Here is a 20,301-nt window from a genome sequence, read left to right as displayed (position 1 = left end):
GACACAGGTAAACAAATACAACATGCTACAGTGAAGAAATCTTTTAAAGTTCAAACCAAGTTACGGCCAATAGTATGCCCACAATTTATAGGCAACTATTTGCCTTCTGCATAGACCGGTAAGTGTAATGTAAGCTACTTTAGTAGGCCTATTATAAAATGTGCCATTGTTTTGCATTTAGTTTTAGAAGGGATGCGGGGTTTTCTTCCATGTTCAAGCATCTCAACTGAATTTTGGTTTCAGAACTAAGAACCTGCCATAAAATACTGCTGAGGTCAAATCGAATCAAACTGTATTTGTTACATGCACCAAATACAACAGCTGTAGACCTTACAGTGAAATGCTTACTTACAAGCCCTTAACCAACAATGCAGTTTTAAGAAAAATACTTAAGGTTCGCTGCAACTTGGTCTCAGAGCATTTCATATTATTCTGTATGTAAATCCGAGAGACTACTTTTAGTATGATAGGGTACGTTTCGTATGGTATGTATTAATTTGTTGACATATGATAGGAAGAGTGGCGCTGAAGGAGATGGATGCCGTTTTACTCTCCTGTAACCAATTGTGCTATTGTGTATGTTTTTTCGCGATATTTGTAACTTATTTTGTACATAATGTTTCTGCCACCGTGTATTATGACCGAAAAAGAGCTTCTAGATAACAGGACAGTGATTACTCACCCCATACTGGAGGAATACTTTTTCTTCAACGAGACAGATGGGAAAGATTTACTTCAGGCGCCCGACAAAGGCCCTCATCCCAGTCATTCGCAGGAGAAAGAGATGGACATATCGTAAACGAAGGTCCGGGTACCTTGTAAGGATCCGTCACCGAGAGGGTAATCTACCTTTACCTTCAGTCCTATTAGCAAATGTACAATCAATCTAAAATAAAATAGACAAACTACGATCACGTATATATCCTACCAACGGGACATTAAAAACTGTGTTATCTTATGTTTCACCAAGTCGTGGCTGAACAACGACATGAATAACATACAGCTGGCGGGTTTATGCTTTTTCGGCAGGATAGAACATCGGCCTCTGGTAAGACAAGGGGTGGCGGTCTATGTATATTTATAAACAGCAGCTGCTGCACAAAATCTAAGGAAGTCTCGAGGTTTTGCTCACCTGAGGTAGAGTCTCGCATCATAAGCTGTAGACCACACTATTTACCAAGAGATTTTACATCTGTATTTTTTGAAGCTGTCTATATACCACCACAAACTGATGCTGACACTAAGACCGCACTCGATGAGCTGTATACGGCCATAAGCAAACAGGAAAACACTCATCCAGAGGCGGTGCTCCTAGTGGCCAGGGACTTTAATGCAGGGAAACTCAAATCCGTTTTACCTCATTTCTACCAGCATGTTAAATGTGTAACCAGAGGGAAAAACAAACAAAATTATTGTGGGGGCTGTCTTGTTAGACTTCAGTGCAGCTTTTGACATCATCGATCATAGTGTCCTGCTGGAAAAACATATATGTTATGGCTTTACACCCCCTGCTATAATGTGGATGAAGAGTTACTGTCTAACAGAACACAGTGGGTGTTATTTAATGAAAGCCTCTTAAACATAATCCAGGTAGAAGCAGGAATTCCCCAGGGTAGCTGTTTAGAAAAAAGCAACGGGCCTATCTTTACTAACGACATGCCACTGGTTTTGAGTAAGGCAGTGAGTGTGTCTATGTACGCGGATGATTCAACACTATACACATCAGCTACTACAGCAACTGAAATGACTGTAACACATACAAATAGCTGCAGTTAGTTTCGGAATGGGTAGCAAGGAAGTAGTCCTAAATATTTCCAAAACTATAAGCATTGTATTTGAGACAAATCATTCACTAAACCCTAAACCTCAACTACATTTTCTAATGAATAATGTGGAAATTGAGCAAGTTGAGGTGACTAAACTGCTTGGAGTTATCCTGGATTGTAAACTGTCATGGTCAAAACATATTGATACAACAGTAGCTAAGATAGGGAGAAGTTTGTCCACAATAAAGTGCTGCTTTGCCTTCTTAGCAACACTATCAACAAGGCAGGTCCTACAGGCCCTGGTTTTGTCACACCTAGACTACTGTTCAGTTGTGTGGTCAGGTGCCACAAAGAGGAACTTGTAAAACTGCAGTTGGCTCAGAACAGGGCAGCACGGCTGGCCCTCAAAAATACACAGAGAGCTAACATTAATGACATGCATGTCAATCTCGCATGGCTCAAAGTGGAACAGATTGACTTCCTCATTACTTGTTTTTATAATAGATGTTGACAAGTTGTAGTTACCGAGTTGTCTGTTTAAAATACTAGCACACAGCTCAGACACCCATGCATACCCCACAAGACATGCCACCAGAGGTCTCTTCAAAGTCCCCAAGTCCAGAACACACTATGGGAGGCGCACAGTCCTACATAGAGCCATGAATACATGGAACTCTATTCCACATCAGGTAACTGATGCAAGCAGTAGAATCAGATTTTAAAAGCAGGTAAAAATACACCTTATGGAACAACGGGAACTGTGAAGTAATACAAATATAGGCACAGACACATGCACACTATACACACACATGTCCACATGGATGTTGCATTGTAGATATGTGGTAGTGGAGTAGGGGCCTGAGGGCACACACTTAGTGTGTTCTGAATTCTGTAAGGAATGTATTGTAATGTTTTCAAAATTGTATAACTGACTTAATTAGGGATCCATAATAAATGAAAATACTCCACACACAGAGACTTGTACAATTCTATCCTCCTGATTCCTGCTTACAAGCAAAAACTAACTAGCAGGAAGCACCAGTCACTCGGTCAATAAGAAAGTGGTCAGATGAAGCAGATGCTAAGCCACAGGACTGTTTTGCTAGCAGAGACTTGAATATGTTCCGGGGCTCTTCCGATGCCATTGAGGAGTACCCCCCTCCTCAATGGCTTCATCAATAAGTGCATCGATAACATTGTCCACACAGTGACCGTACGTACCCCAACCAGAAGCTATGGATCACAGGCAATATCTGCACTTAGCTAAAGGAGCGGGACTCTAACCTTTTTAGAAATCCCGCTATGCCCTCCGACGAACCCTCAAACAGACAAAGCGGCAATACAGGACTAACATTGAATCATCGTACTACACCGGCTCCGATGCTCGTCGGATCTGTCAGACCTTGCAAACTTTTACAGACGACAAAGGGAAGCACAGCCGCGAGCTGCCCAGTGACATGAAACTACCAGACGAGCCAAATTACCTCTATGCTCGCTTCAAGGCAAGTAATACCGAAGCATGCATGCGAGTATCAGCTTTTCCGGACGACCGTGTGATTACGCACTCCGTAGCCTATGTAAGTAAAACCTTTAAACAGGTCAGCATTCACAGGGCCGCAGGGTCAGACAGATTACCAGGACATGTACTCAGAGCATGCGCTGATCAACTGGCAAGTGTCTTCACTGACATTTTCAACCTGTCCCTGACTGAGTCTGTAATACCAACATGTTTCACGCTTACCACCATAGTCCCTGTGCCCAAGAACACTAAGGTAACCTGCCTAAATGACTACCGACACGTAGTCTTCATGTAGCCATGAAGTGCTTTGAAAGGCTGGTCATGGCTCACATCAACACCATTTTCCCAGAACCCTAGACCCACTCTAATTTGCATACCGCACCAACAGATCCACAGATGATGCAATCTCTATTGCACTCAACACTGCCCTTTCCCACCTGGACAAAATGAACACCTATGTGAGAATGCTATTTATTGACTACAGTTCAGCGTTCAACACCATAGTGCCCTCAAAGCTCATCACTAAGCTAAGGAACCTGGGACTAAACACTTCCCTCTGTAACTGGATCCTGGACTTCCTGATGGGCCACCCCCCAGGTGGTAAGGGTAGGTGACAACACATCCTCAACATGGGGGCCCCTCATGGGTGTGTGCTCAGTCCCTTCCTGTACTCCCTGTTCACTCATGACTGCATGGCCAGGTACGACTCCAACACCATCATCAATTTTTCTGATGACATAACAGTGTCACCAACAATGAAGAGACAGCATATAGTGAAGAGGTGAGAGACCTGGCCGTGTGGTGCCAGGAGAACAACCTCTCCCTCAATGTGACCAAGACAAAGGAGATAATTGTGGACTACAGGAAAAGGAGGACCGAGCACACCCTAATTCTCATTGGCAGGGCTGCAGTGGGCACGTTGAGAGCTTCAAGTTCCTTGGTGTCCACATCACCAACAAACTATCATGGTCCAAGCATATTAAGACAGTCGTGAAGAGGGCACAACAAAGCCTATTCCCCATCAGGAGACTACAAAAGGTTCTACAGCTGCACCACCGAGTGGTTGCATCACTGCCTGGTATGGAAACTGCTCAGCCTCTGACCGCAAGGCACTACAGAGGGTAGTGTGTACGGCCCAGTACATCACTGGGGCTAAGCTTCCTGCCATCCAGGAACTCTATACCAGGCGGTGCCAAAGGAAGGTCCTAAAAATGTTCAAAGACTCCAGCCACCCTAGTCATAGACTATTCTCTCTGCTACCGCATGGCAAGCGGTACCGGAGTGCCAAGTCTAGGTCCAAAATACTTCTTAACAGCTTCTACCCCAAAGCTATAAAACTCCTGAACAGCTAATCAAAGGGCTACCCAGACCCCTCTTTTACACTGCTGCTACTCTCTGTTTATTATCTACGCATAGTCACTTTGACTCTACCTACATGTACAACATGTACATATTACCTCAATTACCTTGACCTTGACTAACCGGTGCCGCCGCACATTGATTCTGTATCGGTACCCCTGTATATAGCCTCGCTATTGTTATTTTACTGCTGCTGTTTAATTATTTGTTACTTTTATTTAAAAAAATTTAATGAACACTTTTTTAAAGCATTGTTGGTTAAGGGCTTGTAAGTAAGCATTTCACTGTAAGGTCTACACCTATTGTATTCGGCGCATGTGACAAATACAATTTTATTTTATTTTAATATTCAAAATGTATGACATGTTACAAATTCTAGCTACGTAGCTAGGTGGCTAACGTTAGCTAGGAGGTTAGGGTCAATGATCAGGGTTAAGTTTAGGAGTTATGTTAAATGGTTATGAGAAGGGTTAGCTGAAACGGTTATGGCTTGGGGAAGGATTATCTAAAAGAGTTAAGGTTAGGTTTAGGGGAAGAGTTAGCTAACATGCTACGTAGTTGCAAAGTAGCTAATTACCTAAAATGCCAAAGCTGTCCGTGATGATATTCCAACTCGCAACCTTTGGGTTGCCTTAAGTAACCATCTGTCTTATGTAATCATACCAATCGTTACATATCATAATAATACCAGATTTTCGTTTACTATGTTACGTATAGTCTGAGACCAGGCTGTTCCAACCTGTGAGGGTGTTACCATGGCGAGAGGAAACTAGCCAAACACATGTCAGTAGTATATTTTAAAAGCTTGGGGGACACTGGGCTGTGGGTTGTCAGGGGTATTTTGTTATTTCATTTTCTTTCTCTTCTTTACCCCAATTATATTATTTTATCCCGAGTGAAATGCAGTTTCATCCCTCTAGTTTGCAGCGCAAGGGTATGTTTTGCTTCTTTCAGGTGGTCAAAAGAGAAACAATGTTGCAGTAGTTTGCTATCATGCTAGCATCGGCAGCTAACTTCATAGAGATGTCATGTTGATACATTGTGCGCACAACAATTACACTTTGTAGCTAGTTAGCTACTTACTGTAGGTGTGGCATCACGTCCTTCCTACAACAATGTGGTGGTGACCTTGAAAAAAAAAGTTTTACCTTCTAAGAAATATTGTCGGAGCTAACTACAAAAAAATGGATCAACTGCCTGCCAAGTGAAGTTGCTGTTGATTTATTGAGTGCCACATTTATTACGCCAACCTCTATCCATGTCTCTCATCAGATGATCAGAAAATCCTGGGGATAGATTACACTAATTTGAAGGCTTTGTGCAGAATCCACGGGCTTAGACTCAGAGACAGGTAGGCCTATGACTCTCTACTCTACCTTTTATGAATTAAGCTTCTTTCAGTTTCAGTTTATTCATATCAGTCAGTGACAGTGTACATCGGAGACCTGTATTTAACGTGGTGGTTTCTAAAATACCAACAGATGCCTACAATATCAATATTGTAGGCTACCATGGGCACTTTTTAAAAAATTCATCATGATTCAGAATAGCTCTTGCACTCTAAATCACATCATCACATTTAATCAGTTTGTTGTTTTACTCCTTTGATAAACTTGTTTTTACAGCAACAGATACCAATCAACTGAAGAGGCCCATAACGATTTCATGAACTCCTATCGAAATATATTTCTCCTGCCAAAGAAAATGGTTGCCCGGAACCCTTTCCAGGCAGATAGCAAAGTGTAAGTATCTTACAGCTAGACAACAACACCCTATGCAAAACCAATGTCCTCTTCTGGGTAGACTACTTTTATAAATGAATCACGGACAGCCAGATAGCAGCATACAGTTCTCACGGATCATTATTTTAAATAAAGAGTTAACATAAGAAAATTGTCAATTTAACAGTAGGAGTGGTTGCCCGGACACCGATTAAGCCTAGTCCTGGACTAAAAGACAAGTTCAATGGGAAATCTTCATAGGAAATAGTTTTTAGTCCAAGACTAGGCTTAATCCGTGTCTGGGAAACCGCCCATAGAAGTTTGTGAAGAAGAAAATGGGATGACTGCCTTTCTGTGCACTGTGCTTTTTCTAGATACCAGCAGATGTTCGTAGCTAATTGTTTTCAAAGCCAGACTAGTGTCGCAAGAAATGATTGAGGTTTTCCACGTCTTATGAGGCTACATGTTTATGAACCTAAGTAGAGGGGGATGCTTTCAGTAGCATCCAGTTAAAAAAAGAAATTGTTTCTCCATGTAGTAAATAACCAAATGGAGAGAGAGAGGCGAGGGGGTGAAGAGTGCAGATGCACCACTATTTTATACCTTTCCAATGTTTACTGATGCAAGGAGGGCGGTCATTAGATCTCTCCATCTCATCCATTAAACTGATTAAGCTCAGAGTTCGAGCTGCGGACCTTTTCGCCAAAGCTCTCACTCACTCCCTAAGCCAGAAAGCTAAGTGCATGTAGATCTTGCTTTGCACTGTAATGAATTCACAGAACGTTTAAGAAATAGACCTCTCCATAGTGGAAGAAGAACAATATAAAAAAAAAAAAATATTCATAACATTTTACTTTAACTTTGACAAACGTTTAAGCAAGAAAAAAAAGGTAAACAAGTGAAAAGCAGCGTGGGCTGTTTTTACTAAGTGCCCTGGAGTGGAGTGACGCACAGTAGTGAAACCTGTCAATCAAACATGGTTTGACAACACAACAACAAACCCACTCACAGAGAGACAGATGCATTGAGTAATACATCATGTGTTACAGTGGAAAGAAAGGAAGCACTACTTTCAGCTACTGTAGAAATTAGTGTTCTGGTGGGCAGCGACATATGAGTCACAGCTTTAATTGCCGTGAATATAGATCCGCTCTCAGTCAGGGTTAGGCCGCTTGAAAAGGCCTTGCCATGAGAATGCCGGTACCGGTACTCATTTTGGGTGCCAGTATTCTTTATATTTACACTACCGTTCAAAAGTTTGGGGTCACTTCGAAATGTCCTTGTTTTTGAAAGAAAAGCACATTTCTTGTGCATTAAAATAACATCAAATTGATCAGAAATACAGTGTAGACATTGTTAATGTTGTAAATGACTATTGTAGCTGGAAATGGCTGATTTCTAATGGAATATCTACATAGGTGTACAGAGGCCCATTATCAGCAACCATCACTCCTGTGTTCCAATGGTACGTTGTGTTAGCTAATCCAAGTTTATCATTTTAAAATACTAATTGATCATTAGAAAGTGCTTTTGCAATTATGTTAGCACAGCTGAAAACTGTTAAAAAGCAATAAAACTGGCCTTCTTTAGACTAGTTGAGTATCTGGAGCATCAGCATTTGTGGGTTCGATTACAGGCTCAAAATGGCCAGAAACAAATAACTTTCTTTTGAACCCCGTCAGTCTATTCTTGTTCTGAGAAATGAAGGCTATTCCATGTGAGAAATTGCCAAGAAACTGAAGATCCCTTCACAGAACAGCGCAAACAGGCTCTAACCAGAATAGAAAAAGGAGTGGGAGGCCTCGGTGCTCAACTGAGCAAGAGGACAAGTACATTAGAGTGTCTAGTTTGAGAAACAGACACCTCCACAAGTCCACAACTGGCATCTTTATTAAATAGTACCCACAAAACACCAGTCTCAGCGACTCCGGGATGCTGGCCTTCTAGGCAGAGTTGCCACAAAAAGCCATATCTCAGACTGGCCAATAAAAAGAAAAGTTAGGCAAAAGAACACAGACACTGGACAGAGGATGATTGTTAAAAAGTGTTATGGACAGACTATTCTAAGTTTTTAGGTGCTCCGATCACAAAGAAGAACTTTCGTGAGACGCAGAAAATATGCTGAAGGAGTGCTTGATGCCATCTGTCAAGTATGGTGGAGGCAATGGGATGGTCTGGGGGTGCTTTGGTGGTGGTAAAGTGGGAGATTTGTACAGGGTAAAATGGATCTTGAAGAAGGAAGGCTATCACTCCATTTTGCAACGCCCTGTGGACGGCACTTAATTGGAGCCAATTTCCTCCTACAACAGGACAATGACCCAAAGTACAGCTCCTAACTATGCAATAACTATTTAGGGAAGAAGCAGTCAACTGGTCAGTCTATAAGGGAGTGGCCAGCACAGTCACCAGATCTCAACCCTATTGAGCTGTTGTGGGAGCAGCTTGACCGTATGGTACGTAAGAAGTGCCCATCAAGCCAATCCAAGTTGTGGGAGGTGCTTCAGGAAGCATGGGGTTAAATCTCTTCAGATTACCTCAACAAATTGGCAACTAGAATGTCAAAGATCTGCAAGGCTGTAATTGCTGCAACTGGAGGATTCTTTGACAAAAGCAAAGTTTGAAGGACACTATTATTTAAATTAAAAATCATTATTTATAACCTTGTCAACGTCTTGACTATATTTCCTATTCATTTTGCAACTCATTTCATGTATGTTTTCAAGGAAAACAAGGACATTTCTAAGTGACCCCAAACTTTTGAACGGTATTGTAGGTGCAGGAGCTGCACAATACTCTTATCTAATATTATAGAAGAGGAACAGAAGCTCAAGCAGCAAAACATGATAGGTGCTGGTACTCAGCTCCGGTGAGCTCCTGCCCAGGTCAAGCACTGTTAATAGGATTAGTCTACATAGGACATGCCACTATGATTAACTTAACCTAGTTCAATGAAGTGAGTTTGTCAGTGGGGTCTCGTTCTCTGGTTGACAGAAAGTAAACATGCTCAATGTGACGTTTCCCCTGAGAGGACTTAAGTGTCGTCAGTTGAAATGTGTTTCCTCCTACACATTGGTGCTGCTGGCGTCCGGGTTAAGTGGGTGGGTGTTAAGGATCGTGGTTTGGCGGGCCATGTTTCGGAGAACACATCCGACCTTCATCGCATGACTCAGGTAGCCTAGTGGTTAGAGCGTTGGACTAGTAACCGACAGGTTGCAAGATCGAATCCCTGAGCTGACAAGGTAAAAATATGTCGATCTGACCCTGAACAAGGCAGTTAACCTGGGCCGTCATTGAAAATAAGAATTTGTTCTTCAGTTCTTACTGAACTGTCTTGCCTAGTTAAATAAAGGTAAAATAAGACTCTCTCCCGAGCCCTTGAGGAGTTGCAGCGATGAGAGAAGATCGCAATTTGGGGAGAAAAGGGGGGTAAAAAATAATTGTTGTCATTGTTCCCACCAGCGCTCCCGGCCCTGAGAAGCTGAAGGCCAGTGAGAGCCAGGAAGTGAACAGGAACCAAGGTCACGGGAGACAGACTCAAGAGACACTCATCAACCAAATGATCAAAGCCCTCAAAAAGTTGTGAGTAGAGAATTGTCTGTCATGGTGATAAAGCCATGTCCTGATCTACCGGCTGGTGGGCGAGATAAATCCTGATCTAATACTGAGGCGAGTTCAATAAAGGCTTGTTTGCAGCGAACATGTTGCCAGAGTGACAATTTCAGTTGAACGATTTGAACGAGCATTCCAATATGTTCGGTGAAACATCGAACAGTTACTTTTTGTAAGGATTACTGTGGCTTTTTAGCGACAATATTCAAACATAAAACAACTTAACTATTCCTACTAAATATAGTAGAAAGTCTACATGGCCACTTTATTATTTTTAGCAGCAGTTTAGACCCGAAACACACTTACGTTCAGTGCACATTATCATCTCAGACTGTTGGCTAACACAAAACAAATGGAATATGTTAGCCAACATCAGCAAATTATTTCCCTTGTTGAACGCAACTCTAGTTATATTGAAGTAAAGAGTATATACTGTGATGTATGCACATTTAAGTGCAAGAACATAACTCCTGTCCACGATATATTATTGCATGCGTTCGTTGCATCTTAAAAAAAAACATGGTATTACCTTGAAGTAGTATATATTACTGTATAATATCCCTGCACATAACTTCTGTAGCTTAAATTAATTCAGGTTTGTACTGTACAGTACAGTATCTCTGGTTGAGTCATAGACAAACAATGCTGTGAATATTGCACTTCTCTCCAAAACCAGAAGGGGGCAGTGTATTCCCCTTGTAACTGTCTCATCATCAAATTTTCTGAACATGTGCTGCGCTGCGCTCCTTCTTCACATTTCCCCCCTTGGCTGGCCAACGGATGATGAAGTACTGTTTTCATTAGAATTAGCCAGATGCAGTCGAGGATCATTCTGGCTGCGTCCCAAATGGCACCATATTCCTTTTCCCTATACAGTGCACCTTTTGAATGGGTTCCATATGGCTCTGGTCAAAAGTAGTGCACATTGTAGGGAATAGGGTGCCATTTGGGTCAGAGCCCTGAGTTCTACAACAACAACTCCAGCAGCATGACATATTAAGAATGTCAAATCAATAGCATTTGGTGCCTCTACTACACATGGAACTGTCTCAAAGTAAACGAACCAAATCACTATACCAGCCCCAGACCTCCTTGTAATCATCAAAGCTCCTTGTAGCCTTGATTCATTTGGATGGGACAGACAGTTTATGTATGCCCTTTTGCCTTCATGTTTTGATTTCCCTGCTATCATGGTTAATCACTGTGAGATTATCCCAGACCAGCATGTTCAGTAAATGAGTTTATTTGGCCCTCCCTGGCCATATCATGACGAAAGGTTGTGTCTGAAATGGCACCCTAATCCCAACATGCAGTGCCTTCAGAAAGTATTCACACCCCTTTACTTTTCCCACATTTTGTTGTGTTACAGCCTGAGTTTAAAATTGATTAAATTGAGATTTTGTGTCAGTTATCTACACATAATAACCCATAATGTCAAAGTGGAAATGTTTTTAGAAATATTTATAAATAAATAAAAAATGAAAAGTTTATATGTCTTGAGTCTACTCTAAGCAATCAGCCCATTTGTTATGGCAAGCCTAAATAAGTTCAGGAGTAATATTTGCTTAACAAGTCATATAGACTGAGTCCAGGCAACTTACTATGTATAACAATAGTATTTTTTGTATGACTACCTCATCTCTTTACCCCACACATACCGTTATCTGTAAGGTCTCTCAGTTGAGCAGTGAATTTCAAACACCTGTTGGTAGATGGGTAAAAATAAAATAAAAACATACCTTGAATATCCCTTTGAGCATGGTGAAGTTATTAATTACACTTTGGATGGTGTGCCAATACACCCAGTCTCTACAAAAATACATTTGTCCTTCCTAACTTAGTCACCATGAGGCCAATGGTGACTTTAAAACAGAGTTTAATGGTTGTGATAGGAGAACACTGAGGATGGATCAATAACATTGTAATTACTCCACAATTTTAACCTAATTGACAGAGAAAAAAGGAAGCCTGTACAGAATAAAAATATTCCAAAACATGCATCCTGTTTGCAACAAGGCACTAAAGTAAAACTGCACAAAAAAATTGGCAAAGCAATTACGTTTTTATCCTGAATACAAAATAGTATATTTGGGGCAAATTCAATATAACACATTACTGAGTACCACTCTTCATATTTTCAAGTATTGATGTGGCTGCATCATGTTATGGGTATGCTTGTACTCATGATAAAAAACAGAGTGGAGCTAAGCACAGGCAATATCCTAGAGGAAAACCTGGTTATTTTCACCAGACAATGAGAGATGAATTCACCTGTCAGCAGGACAATAACCTAAAACACAAGGCCAAATCTACACTGGAGTTGCTTACCAAGAAGACAGTGAATGTTCCGGAGTGGCTGAATTACAGTTTTGACTTAAATCTGCTTGAAAATATATGGACAGACCTGAAAATGTTTGGGTGATCAATTTGACAGAGCTTGAAGAATTTTGAAAAGAATAATGGGCAAATGTTGCCCAATCCAAGTGTGAAAAAGCTCTTATTGACTTCTCCAGAAAAACTCTTTAATCACTGCCAAAAGTATTTCTAACATGTATTAACTCAGGACTAGGGGATGAATACTTATCTAATCAAGATATATTAGTCATCAAAAAGAAAGGAGGACCAAGGCACTCTTCATATAATTAATTCAAATGCCTTTATTAGTAAAGGCATTTTAATTCATTATATGAAGAGTGCCTTGGTCCTCCTTTCTTTTTGATGACCAATTTACCCCTTTTACCAAAGAGCACCTTCTATCTACCAAAATGTACTATTGTGTACCTTAGTAGCGCTTCCCTCCCTCCTCTTTCTACAAGATATATTAGTATTTTATATTTAATATAATAATAATTTACAAATGTTAGCATTTTTTCTTCCACTTTGACATTACAGAGTATTTTGTGTAGATTGTAGACAAGAAATGGCAAATAAATTAATTTTAGTCTGACTTTGTAACACAACAAAATGTGGAAAGAAGTCAAGGGGGTGTGAATACTTTCTGAGGACTCTGTAGTGCAGTACTTCCTTCCTATAGCGAATAGGGTGCAATTTCAGATGCCGAGATGGACGTCCCTCCGGTGAGATAAGGTAGCAACATCCTCCTGGCCGACATGTTTCTATTTGGGGTGTCTGTTTCCAGCCTGCCTGTGTAGAATGGATTCATTGACATTCCTAATGTTTTTATTTAATCTTTCCTTTTCATCGAGGCAGTGGGTTTTTACAAAGTTGCATTATTAGCTTCTCTTTCTCTGGTAGTGTTGGACAGGACAGGACCTGTGCAGAGAGAGAGAGGCCTCAGTGCTGTAGTATTTCATTGAGGGGATCATTGGGATATAATGTGTTGTACAGTAGGTGTGTGAAGTACTATTAGAACGAAGCCCCTCAGTGTCATCACCGACTCGCTATTCAAACATTACATCAGGGTTGGGGTCAATACCATTTAAATGAGTCAATTCAGAAAGTACACTGAAATTCCAATTCCATTGAATGCTTTCAATTAGGAAAATTTGAAATTTGAATTTGGTTTTCTTTCTGAATTGACTAATTGAAATGGAATTGACCCCAACTCATGTCTTCTCTATGTTCCTTACACAGTGCTCTGTTATATAAAGACAAAGGATTTAGAGAAAGCATTTTATATTACTGCAGTAAGGCTCCTGGCTCTGAATCCGAAAAAGCGCCACACAGGTTTGGCAGGGTTTTGTACAAAACCCATGTTACCCACCTTCCTCGAAATATCCATTGTCTGAAGCAATCAGAGACAAAACTAACTGCACCAACCTCCCACCAACCTTTGTGCAGTACTAAGCTACTGTATTATTCCTACTTTAAAGCTCTGTCAGTGTGTTGTTTTACCATCGGCTTATCTTCTGATCTGAGGTCAGTGTGTCAGCATCAGCAACAACAGGAGGAAGGTCAAGGTTAATGAAAGGTATCTCTCTCTCCTCTCTGCCACCTGGCCTACACAGATGGAACTACAGATAGCACCATTCTTTCCCTCCCATCCATATGCCTGGTCTGACTGACTATGCAGCCCTGCCTGCACTGTTTTGGCCCTAGGCTCCTGCCCTGCTTTCCTCGCTGCTTCCCTAGTTTTTCACTTCCTCTCTGTAAACTGTTTGCACTAGGCTGGGGTATCTTCATATCTAGGCTGTGGATGCCAACTGCAATCTGTCAGGTTTAAGAATAAGTCCGTCTAAAAGATCTGCACTCTGGCATGAGGAAACAAGTGTTGAGGTTGTTTCTATGTTAAAACATTTATCAGTTGTTCAAATCAAATGTAATTTGTCATGTGCTTGGTAAAACAACAGGTGTAGACTTAACTGTTGAGTGCTTACTTAAGGGCCCTTCCCAACAACGCAGATTATTTAAAAAAAAATAAGAGGTAATAACACGAGGAATAAATATACAATGAATAACGATAATGACAAGGGTACGAGGTAAATATGTACTCATAGGTAGTGACTAGGCAACAGGATAGATAATAAACAGTATGTGACGAGTCAAGAGTTAGTACAAAGGGGGGGTCAATACAGATAGTCCGGGTATCTATTTGGTTAACTATTTAACTGTTCAGGGTCCTGTTGGTTCCAGACTTGGTGCATCGGTACTGCTTGCCGTGCGGTAGCAGGGAGAACAGTCTATGACTTGGGTGGCTGGAGTATTTGACAATTTTTAGGGCCTTCCTCTGACACCGCTTGGTATAGAGGTAGTGTATTGGGCCGTACACACTACGCTCTGTAGCGCCTTCCGGTCGGATGCCAAGCAGTTTTCATACCAAGCGGTGATGAAGACAGTCAAGATGCTCTTAATGGTGCAACTGTAGAACTTTTTGAGGATCTGAGGTCCCAGGCCAAATCTTTTCAGCCCCCAGAAGGGGAAGAGGCATTGTCGTGCCTTCTTCACAACTGTGCTGGTGTGTGTGGACCATGTTAATTCTTTAGTGATGGGGACACCAAGGAACTTGAAGCTCCTGACACGCTCCACTACAGCCCTGTTGATGTGGATGCGGGCCTCCATTTCCTTTTGTCCACCATCAGCTCCATTGTCTTGCTGACGTTGCGGGAACCACACTGCCAGGTCACTGACTTCCTTCCTATAAGCTGTCTTATTGTCATCGGTGGTCAGGCCTACCACCGTTGTGTCGTCAGCTAACTTAATAATGGCGTTGGAGATGTGCACAGCCATGCAGTCCTGGGTGAACAGGGAGTACAGGAGGGTACTAAGCACGCACCCCTGAGGGGCCCCTGTGTTGAGGGTCAGGCCTAGTTTTAATCTATTCTAACAAGTGCAGTTATTGTAGTTCTCTGCCTGTGAAATATGTATACTCAAAATAGAGTTAAGGGAATAATCTGTCTGTAGTCCAGTTACGGTATTACACAAGTCTCTTCAGAGAGAAATAACCAAACGGTCTTGTTGAAATAGCAAAAGAAAATTGGCATCAGTGAAAGGGTGCATGTTGTGCTTCCTATTGATCTTTAGAAAATAGATTCACACTTTTGTTTTGAACATGTCATGAACAGATAAATGGGAGTTAAAGGCACTGAATGTGTATTGCACACACAGTGTGATTTCTACATTCTGTGCTGACACACATACTCGTTCTTTTATCCTCGTGGGGACCTACAATGTCTTTCAATTCAAAATCCTGTTTTGCCTAAAATAGCCCCACGAGGGAGACTTTTCCTTGTTTTTCTAACCTTGTGGGGACACTTGGGGATTTCAGGTCCTCACAAGGATAGAAGAACAAGACCACGCGCACGCACACACGCGCGTCTCTTCCATGTCTGTGTGCTAGCACTGGGAGCAGGAAGTGTGTGTGTGTACCTTGCAACCACCCTGCCCCTTCCCACCCGTGCCTCGATGGACAACCCAGGCCGACAGCCTCAGCGCCGGTGCTTCTGGGTAATGGTCCGAGGGAGAAGGGGGCCTCTGATGCTCTGGCCAGCAGGAAGAAATAGGCTTGTTTTATGAAGGAAACTGGCCCACACAACCTGCTTTGTCTGCACTTTCACTCTGTTTTTGTTTTATTTCATGTATTTATTTTTCTTTATGAATCAGCGCCCTGCTCTGCTCTGCTCTGTCCCATCCCTCTCCACTCCTCTATGCTTTCCATTCCGAAAGGATTTCCTCTTTCCAACCGTTCTAGTGTTGGGAGCTTCCTCAGCTACGGGATGCCGCTATGGGTTGGTTTGGGAAAAATGGTGTAACCTACCTACTTTTCTTTTGTCTGTCTGTCTTGTCTGTAGTCCAATCCAACCAGGTTGTGGGCAAAGATTTATTGTGCTGTGTGTATGTCTTTATTTACACGTGTGTTGTGACTGGTGTAGGGTTGCAAAACCTACTGGTAATTTACCAAAGTTACAGGAACTTTCGGTAATTAACAGGCAATCTATTGTATCTTTGGTCATGTATTTATGTATAGTATTATTTTTTGTGTCCAAATTGTCCATGAGTTTCTAGTGGATAGACCATATAGTTCAAGAGAGATTTGGCATTATTTTCAATAAGCTCTACAATTCTCCCAACTATCAAGTTTTTTTCACAACTGCCACCAGTTTGGCACCAACACTTTTAAAACAAAGAAATTGACACGGTAAAATAAATAAGTGTGTAAAAAAAGGAGATTTCATGCTGAAACCCTCATATTAAACACAATAGTATTCACTAAGTTGATGGTTTACATTTAGCATAATGTTTTACAGCTTTCCCAGTCTCTTATTTGATTATTTTATATTTTACCTGTGATAAGGCAACACAGAGGCCCAGAGATTATTACAGATGTACCCAAAAGGCCACTAGATGTCATGCGATAATATTTCCCCCAAAACCTGGTAGTTTACCTCTAAACTTCAAAAGGTACCAGTAATATACCCTCTCTTTGCAACCCTAGAATGGTGTGTGTGCGTTGTGACTAAAATATTGTACCTAGAAGGATTTATATCAATAGCACAATGACAACACAAACCAGAAATCCAAGAAAATCTTGTAACACTGGAGCCCAGATCTAAGCATCTCATTATGAGGTAGTGATGGGAGAGAGACTGCAAGATAATCAGACCATTCAGTATACGGTCTGTCTGCACATTTAGGCTTTTTCAATCTATTTCAAAAGATAAGTCAAATACAATAGACACAGAGAGAGAGAGAAGAGCCAGACAGACCTAGAATCTACCTCTATGTGATATACTCTCAGAACACAGCAAATCAATGTTGCTGTATGCCTTCAGCTATTAATTTGCCTGATTCATCCTCCTCCACTGATGGGCTGGTGCTCCGAAACCCATCTATTATCATTATCCATCTATTTGGCAGACACCATTATCCAATATTACCTCTTACAGTAAATCTGTGTGTATGTGTGTGTGTATATATCAAAACATATTATATATATATATTTCTTCATCTTTATGGAGGGTAATAACAGGGTGTCTTACTCCAAGCTAAAGGGGATATACAATGCTGTGGGGATCTGTATCAAGGATGCAAACTTGTATGGCTGAATGCTTCAGAGGTATTTATCAGACAATGTGTCTGTGACGACTATCGTGATGTCAATGTCTAAAACCACAGGTCCAACCATCGCATGCAGCCCAGGCAAATCAAGTCTTCTCGGGGTTTTACTAGAGAACTAAGATCTACATTAAATTTTTGGGGCTCTTATCTAGAGTGACTTCATTTGAAGTGTATTCAACTAAAGTAGGCAAAACCACCAACAACCACCATTTATATATGTATATACACACACACACACTACCGTTCAAACGTTTGGGGTCACTTAGAAATGTACGTTTTTGAAAAAAGCTATTTTCTGTCCATTAAAATAACAAAATGAATTGATCATTAGAAAACCCATTTGCAATTATGTTAGCACACCTGAAAACTGTTGTAAAGAAGCAATAAAACTGTCCTTCTTTAGACTAGAAGGCCAGCATCCCGGTGTCGCCTCTTCACTGTTGACATTGAGACTGGTTTTTCTAGACCTGAACCCCATTGAAAACCTCTGGAATGTGATCAAGGGGAAGATGGATGGTCTCAAGCCATCAAACAAAACCGAGTTGCTTGAAATGATGTGCCAGGAGTGGCATAAAGTCACCCAACATCAATGTGAAAGACTGGTGGGGAGCATGCCAAGACGCATGAAAGCTGGGATTGAAAATTAGGGCTATTCCACCAAATATTGATATCTGAACTCTTCCTAAGTTCAAACATTTAGTATTATGTTGTTTAAAAATGAACTTATTTTCTTTGTGTTCTCGGTCTGACAACACTGCACCTTTTGTTATTTGACCAGTTGTAATTTTTTGCAAATAAATGCTCTAAATGACAATATTTATATTTGGAATTTGGGAGAAATGTTGTCAGTAGTTTATAGAATAAAACATGTTCATTTTACCAAAACACATACCTATAAATAGTAAAACCAGAGAAACGGATCATTTTGCAGTGGTCTCTTCATGTTTCATTCCAGGGTTTTTCTTTACTTTTACCTACATTGTAGTTGTTACGCACGCCTCTATGAAGAGGGAACGCAACACTGCTACAACTAAACTCTCCGTGAAGTGAAAAAGGTATGGACTGTAGGTGCGAGTAAGGATGACAACAGGCAGAATGTGGTACCGTTTACAAGGACTTTATTCCTTTACACGGTAATATGGGGAAAAGGGGCTGGACGGAACCAAAGCAAAGAAAGTAATTCTCAAAGCCCCCCCTCTCCTATCTTACCTGCCTACCCACTACTTACCTAATTTAGCACCACCTGGTGCCCTAACCAAAATACAGGGGGTGGTCCGCCCAGGTCTTACCTAGTGTGCCTAGACAGTGGATATACTACGGGTATATGTATGCCCGCGGGCCTCTTGCCTAAACACTCCCAAGGTGCCTTCCCCTTCTCCCCTGGGAACAAATGAAACAGAATATTAAACAATTTCACAAACAAACTAAGAAACAAAGTACATCAAATAAGCTCTATCTGAGCAACAAACTCACAAAACATACCAACTTCCCAGCAATGAACACCCATCAAAATCATCTAGCAAAATCTCTGCAATGACCTCCAAGCAAATCTCTATCACAAACAATCGCTCTGCAATGACCTCAGCAAAACCTCTATCACAAACAATCGCTCTGCAATGACCTCCCACAAAATCTCTAGCAAAATCCCTATGCAATTGACCTCCCAGCAAATCTCTCTCAGCAAACACTACCTACAAATCTCTTTCTCCTGAACAGAACACTGGCTTTTATATAGCTTCAGAAGGAATGGGTAATTGGCGACAGCTGCGTCTTGACGAGGGGGCGGGGTCAGCTCTCCAATTAGCCCTGGAGTCGACGAATCAGCTGCTTGAGGGATTTCAGGAAGCCATTTCCTGAAATAAAACACATGCAAATACACAAACTACAACACATAAACTGGGGAATGTAACAGTAGTATAATAGTGAAGACATCCAAACTATGAAATAACACATTATGGAATCATGTGTAACAAAAAAGTGTTAATCAAATCAAAACACATTTTATACTTGAGAGCCACCCTTTGTCTTGATGACCGCTTTACACACTCTTGGCATTCTTTCAACCAGCTTCATGTGGTCGTCACCTGGAATGCATTTCAATTAACAGGTGTGCCTTATTAAAAGTTCATTTGTGGAATTTGGTAGAGATGGTATACAGAAGAAAGCTCTATTTGGTAAAATACCAAGTCCATATTACGGCAAGAACAGCTCAAATATGCAAAGACAAACGACACTCCATCATTACTTTAAGATATGAAGGTCAAACCGGAAAATGTCAAGAACTTTGTGCAGTCGCAAAAACCATCAAGCGCTATGATGAAACTGGCTCTCATGAGGATCGCCACAGGAAAGGAAGACAGAGAGTAAGTTCATTCGGAGTTACCAGCCTCAGATATCGGCAATCAACTGCACCTCCGATTGCACCTCACAGAGTTCAAGTAACAGACACATCTCAACATCAACTGTTTAGAAGAGACTGTGTGACTCAGGCCTTCATGGCCAAATTGCTGCAAAGAAACCACTACTAAAGAACACCAATAATAAGAAGAGACTTGCTTGGGCCAAGAAACATGAGCAAAGGACATAGGACCGGTGGAAATCTGTCCTTTGGTCTGATGAGTCCAAATTCCAACCACTGTGTCTTTGTGAGACGCAGAGTAGGTGAACGGATGATCTCTGCATGTGTGGTTCCCACCGTGAAGCATGGAGGAGAAGGTGCTTGTTTTAAACACCAAGAAAACCAAAGTTATGTTGGTCTGTTCCACCAGGAAAAGGCCAACACAGCAATGGATACAATTAAGGAGTACAAATT

At 41.3% G+C, this 20,301-nt stretch overlaps 1 protein-coding gene across 2 annotated transcripts in view; it reads left to right on the top strand.

Annotated features, from left to right (window-relative positions):
- The first annotated feature begins 5,401 nt into the window (after positions 1 to 5,401).
- cnbd1 (cyclic nucleotide binding domain containing 1) overlaps positions 5,402 to 20,301 on the top strand; it is a 59,769-nt gene continuing 44,869 nt past the window's right edge. For both annotated transcript variants that reach the window (XM_021620571.2, XM_036935223.1), the window contains exons 1-4: positions 5,402 to 5,578; positions 5,917 to 5,995; positions 6,270 to 6,386; positions 9,825 to 9,944. In XM_021620571.2, coding sequence (XP_021476246.1) covers positions 5,545 to 5,578; positions 5,917 to 5,995; positions 6,270 to 6,386; positions 9,825 to 9,944 — 350 coding nt within the window. In that variant the 5' untranslated portion in view covers positions 5,402 to 5,544. The remainder of the gene's footprint in view (positions 5,579 to 5,916; positions 5,996 to 6,269; positions 6,387 to 9,824; positions 9,945 to 20,301) is intronic.

The sequence above is a fragment of the Oncorhynchus mykiss genome, chromosome 11 (genome assembly GCF_013265735.2).
Source record: "Oncorhynchus mykiss isolate Arlee chromosome 11, USDA_OmykA_1.1, whole genome shotgun sequence".
Taxonomy (NCBI): Eukaryota; Metazoa; Chordata; class Actinopteri; order Salmoniformes; family Salmonidae; genus Oncorhynchus; species Oncorhynchus mykiss.
The sequence above is the reverse complement of the archived record's forward strand: the minus strand, read 5'-3'. Positions and strand labels throughout refer to the sequence as shown.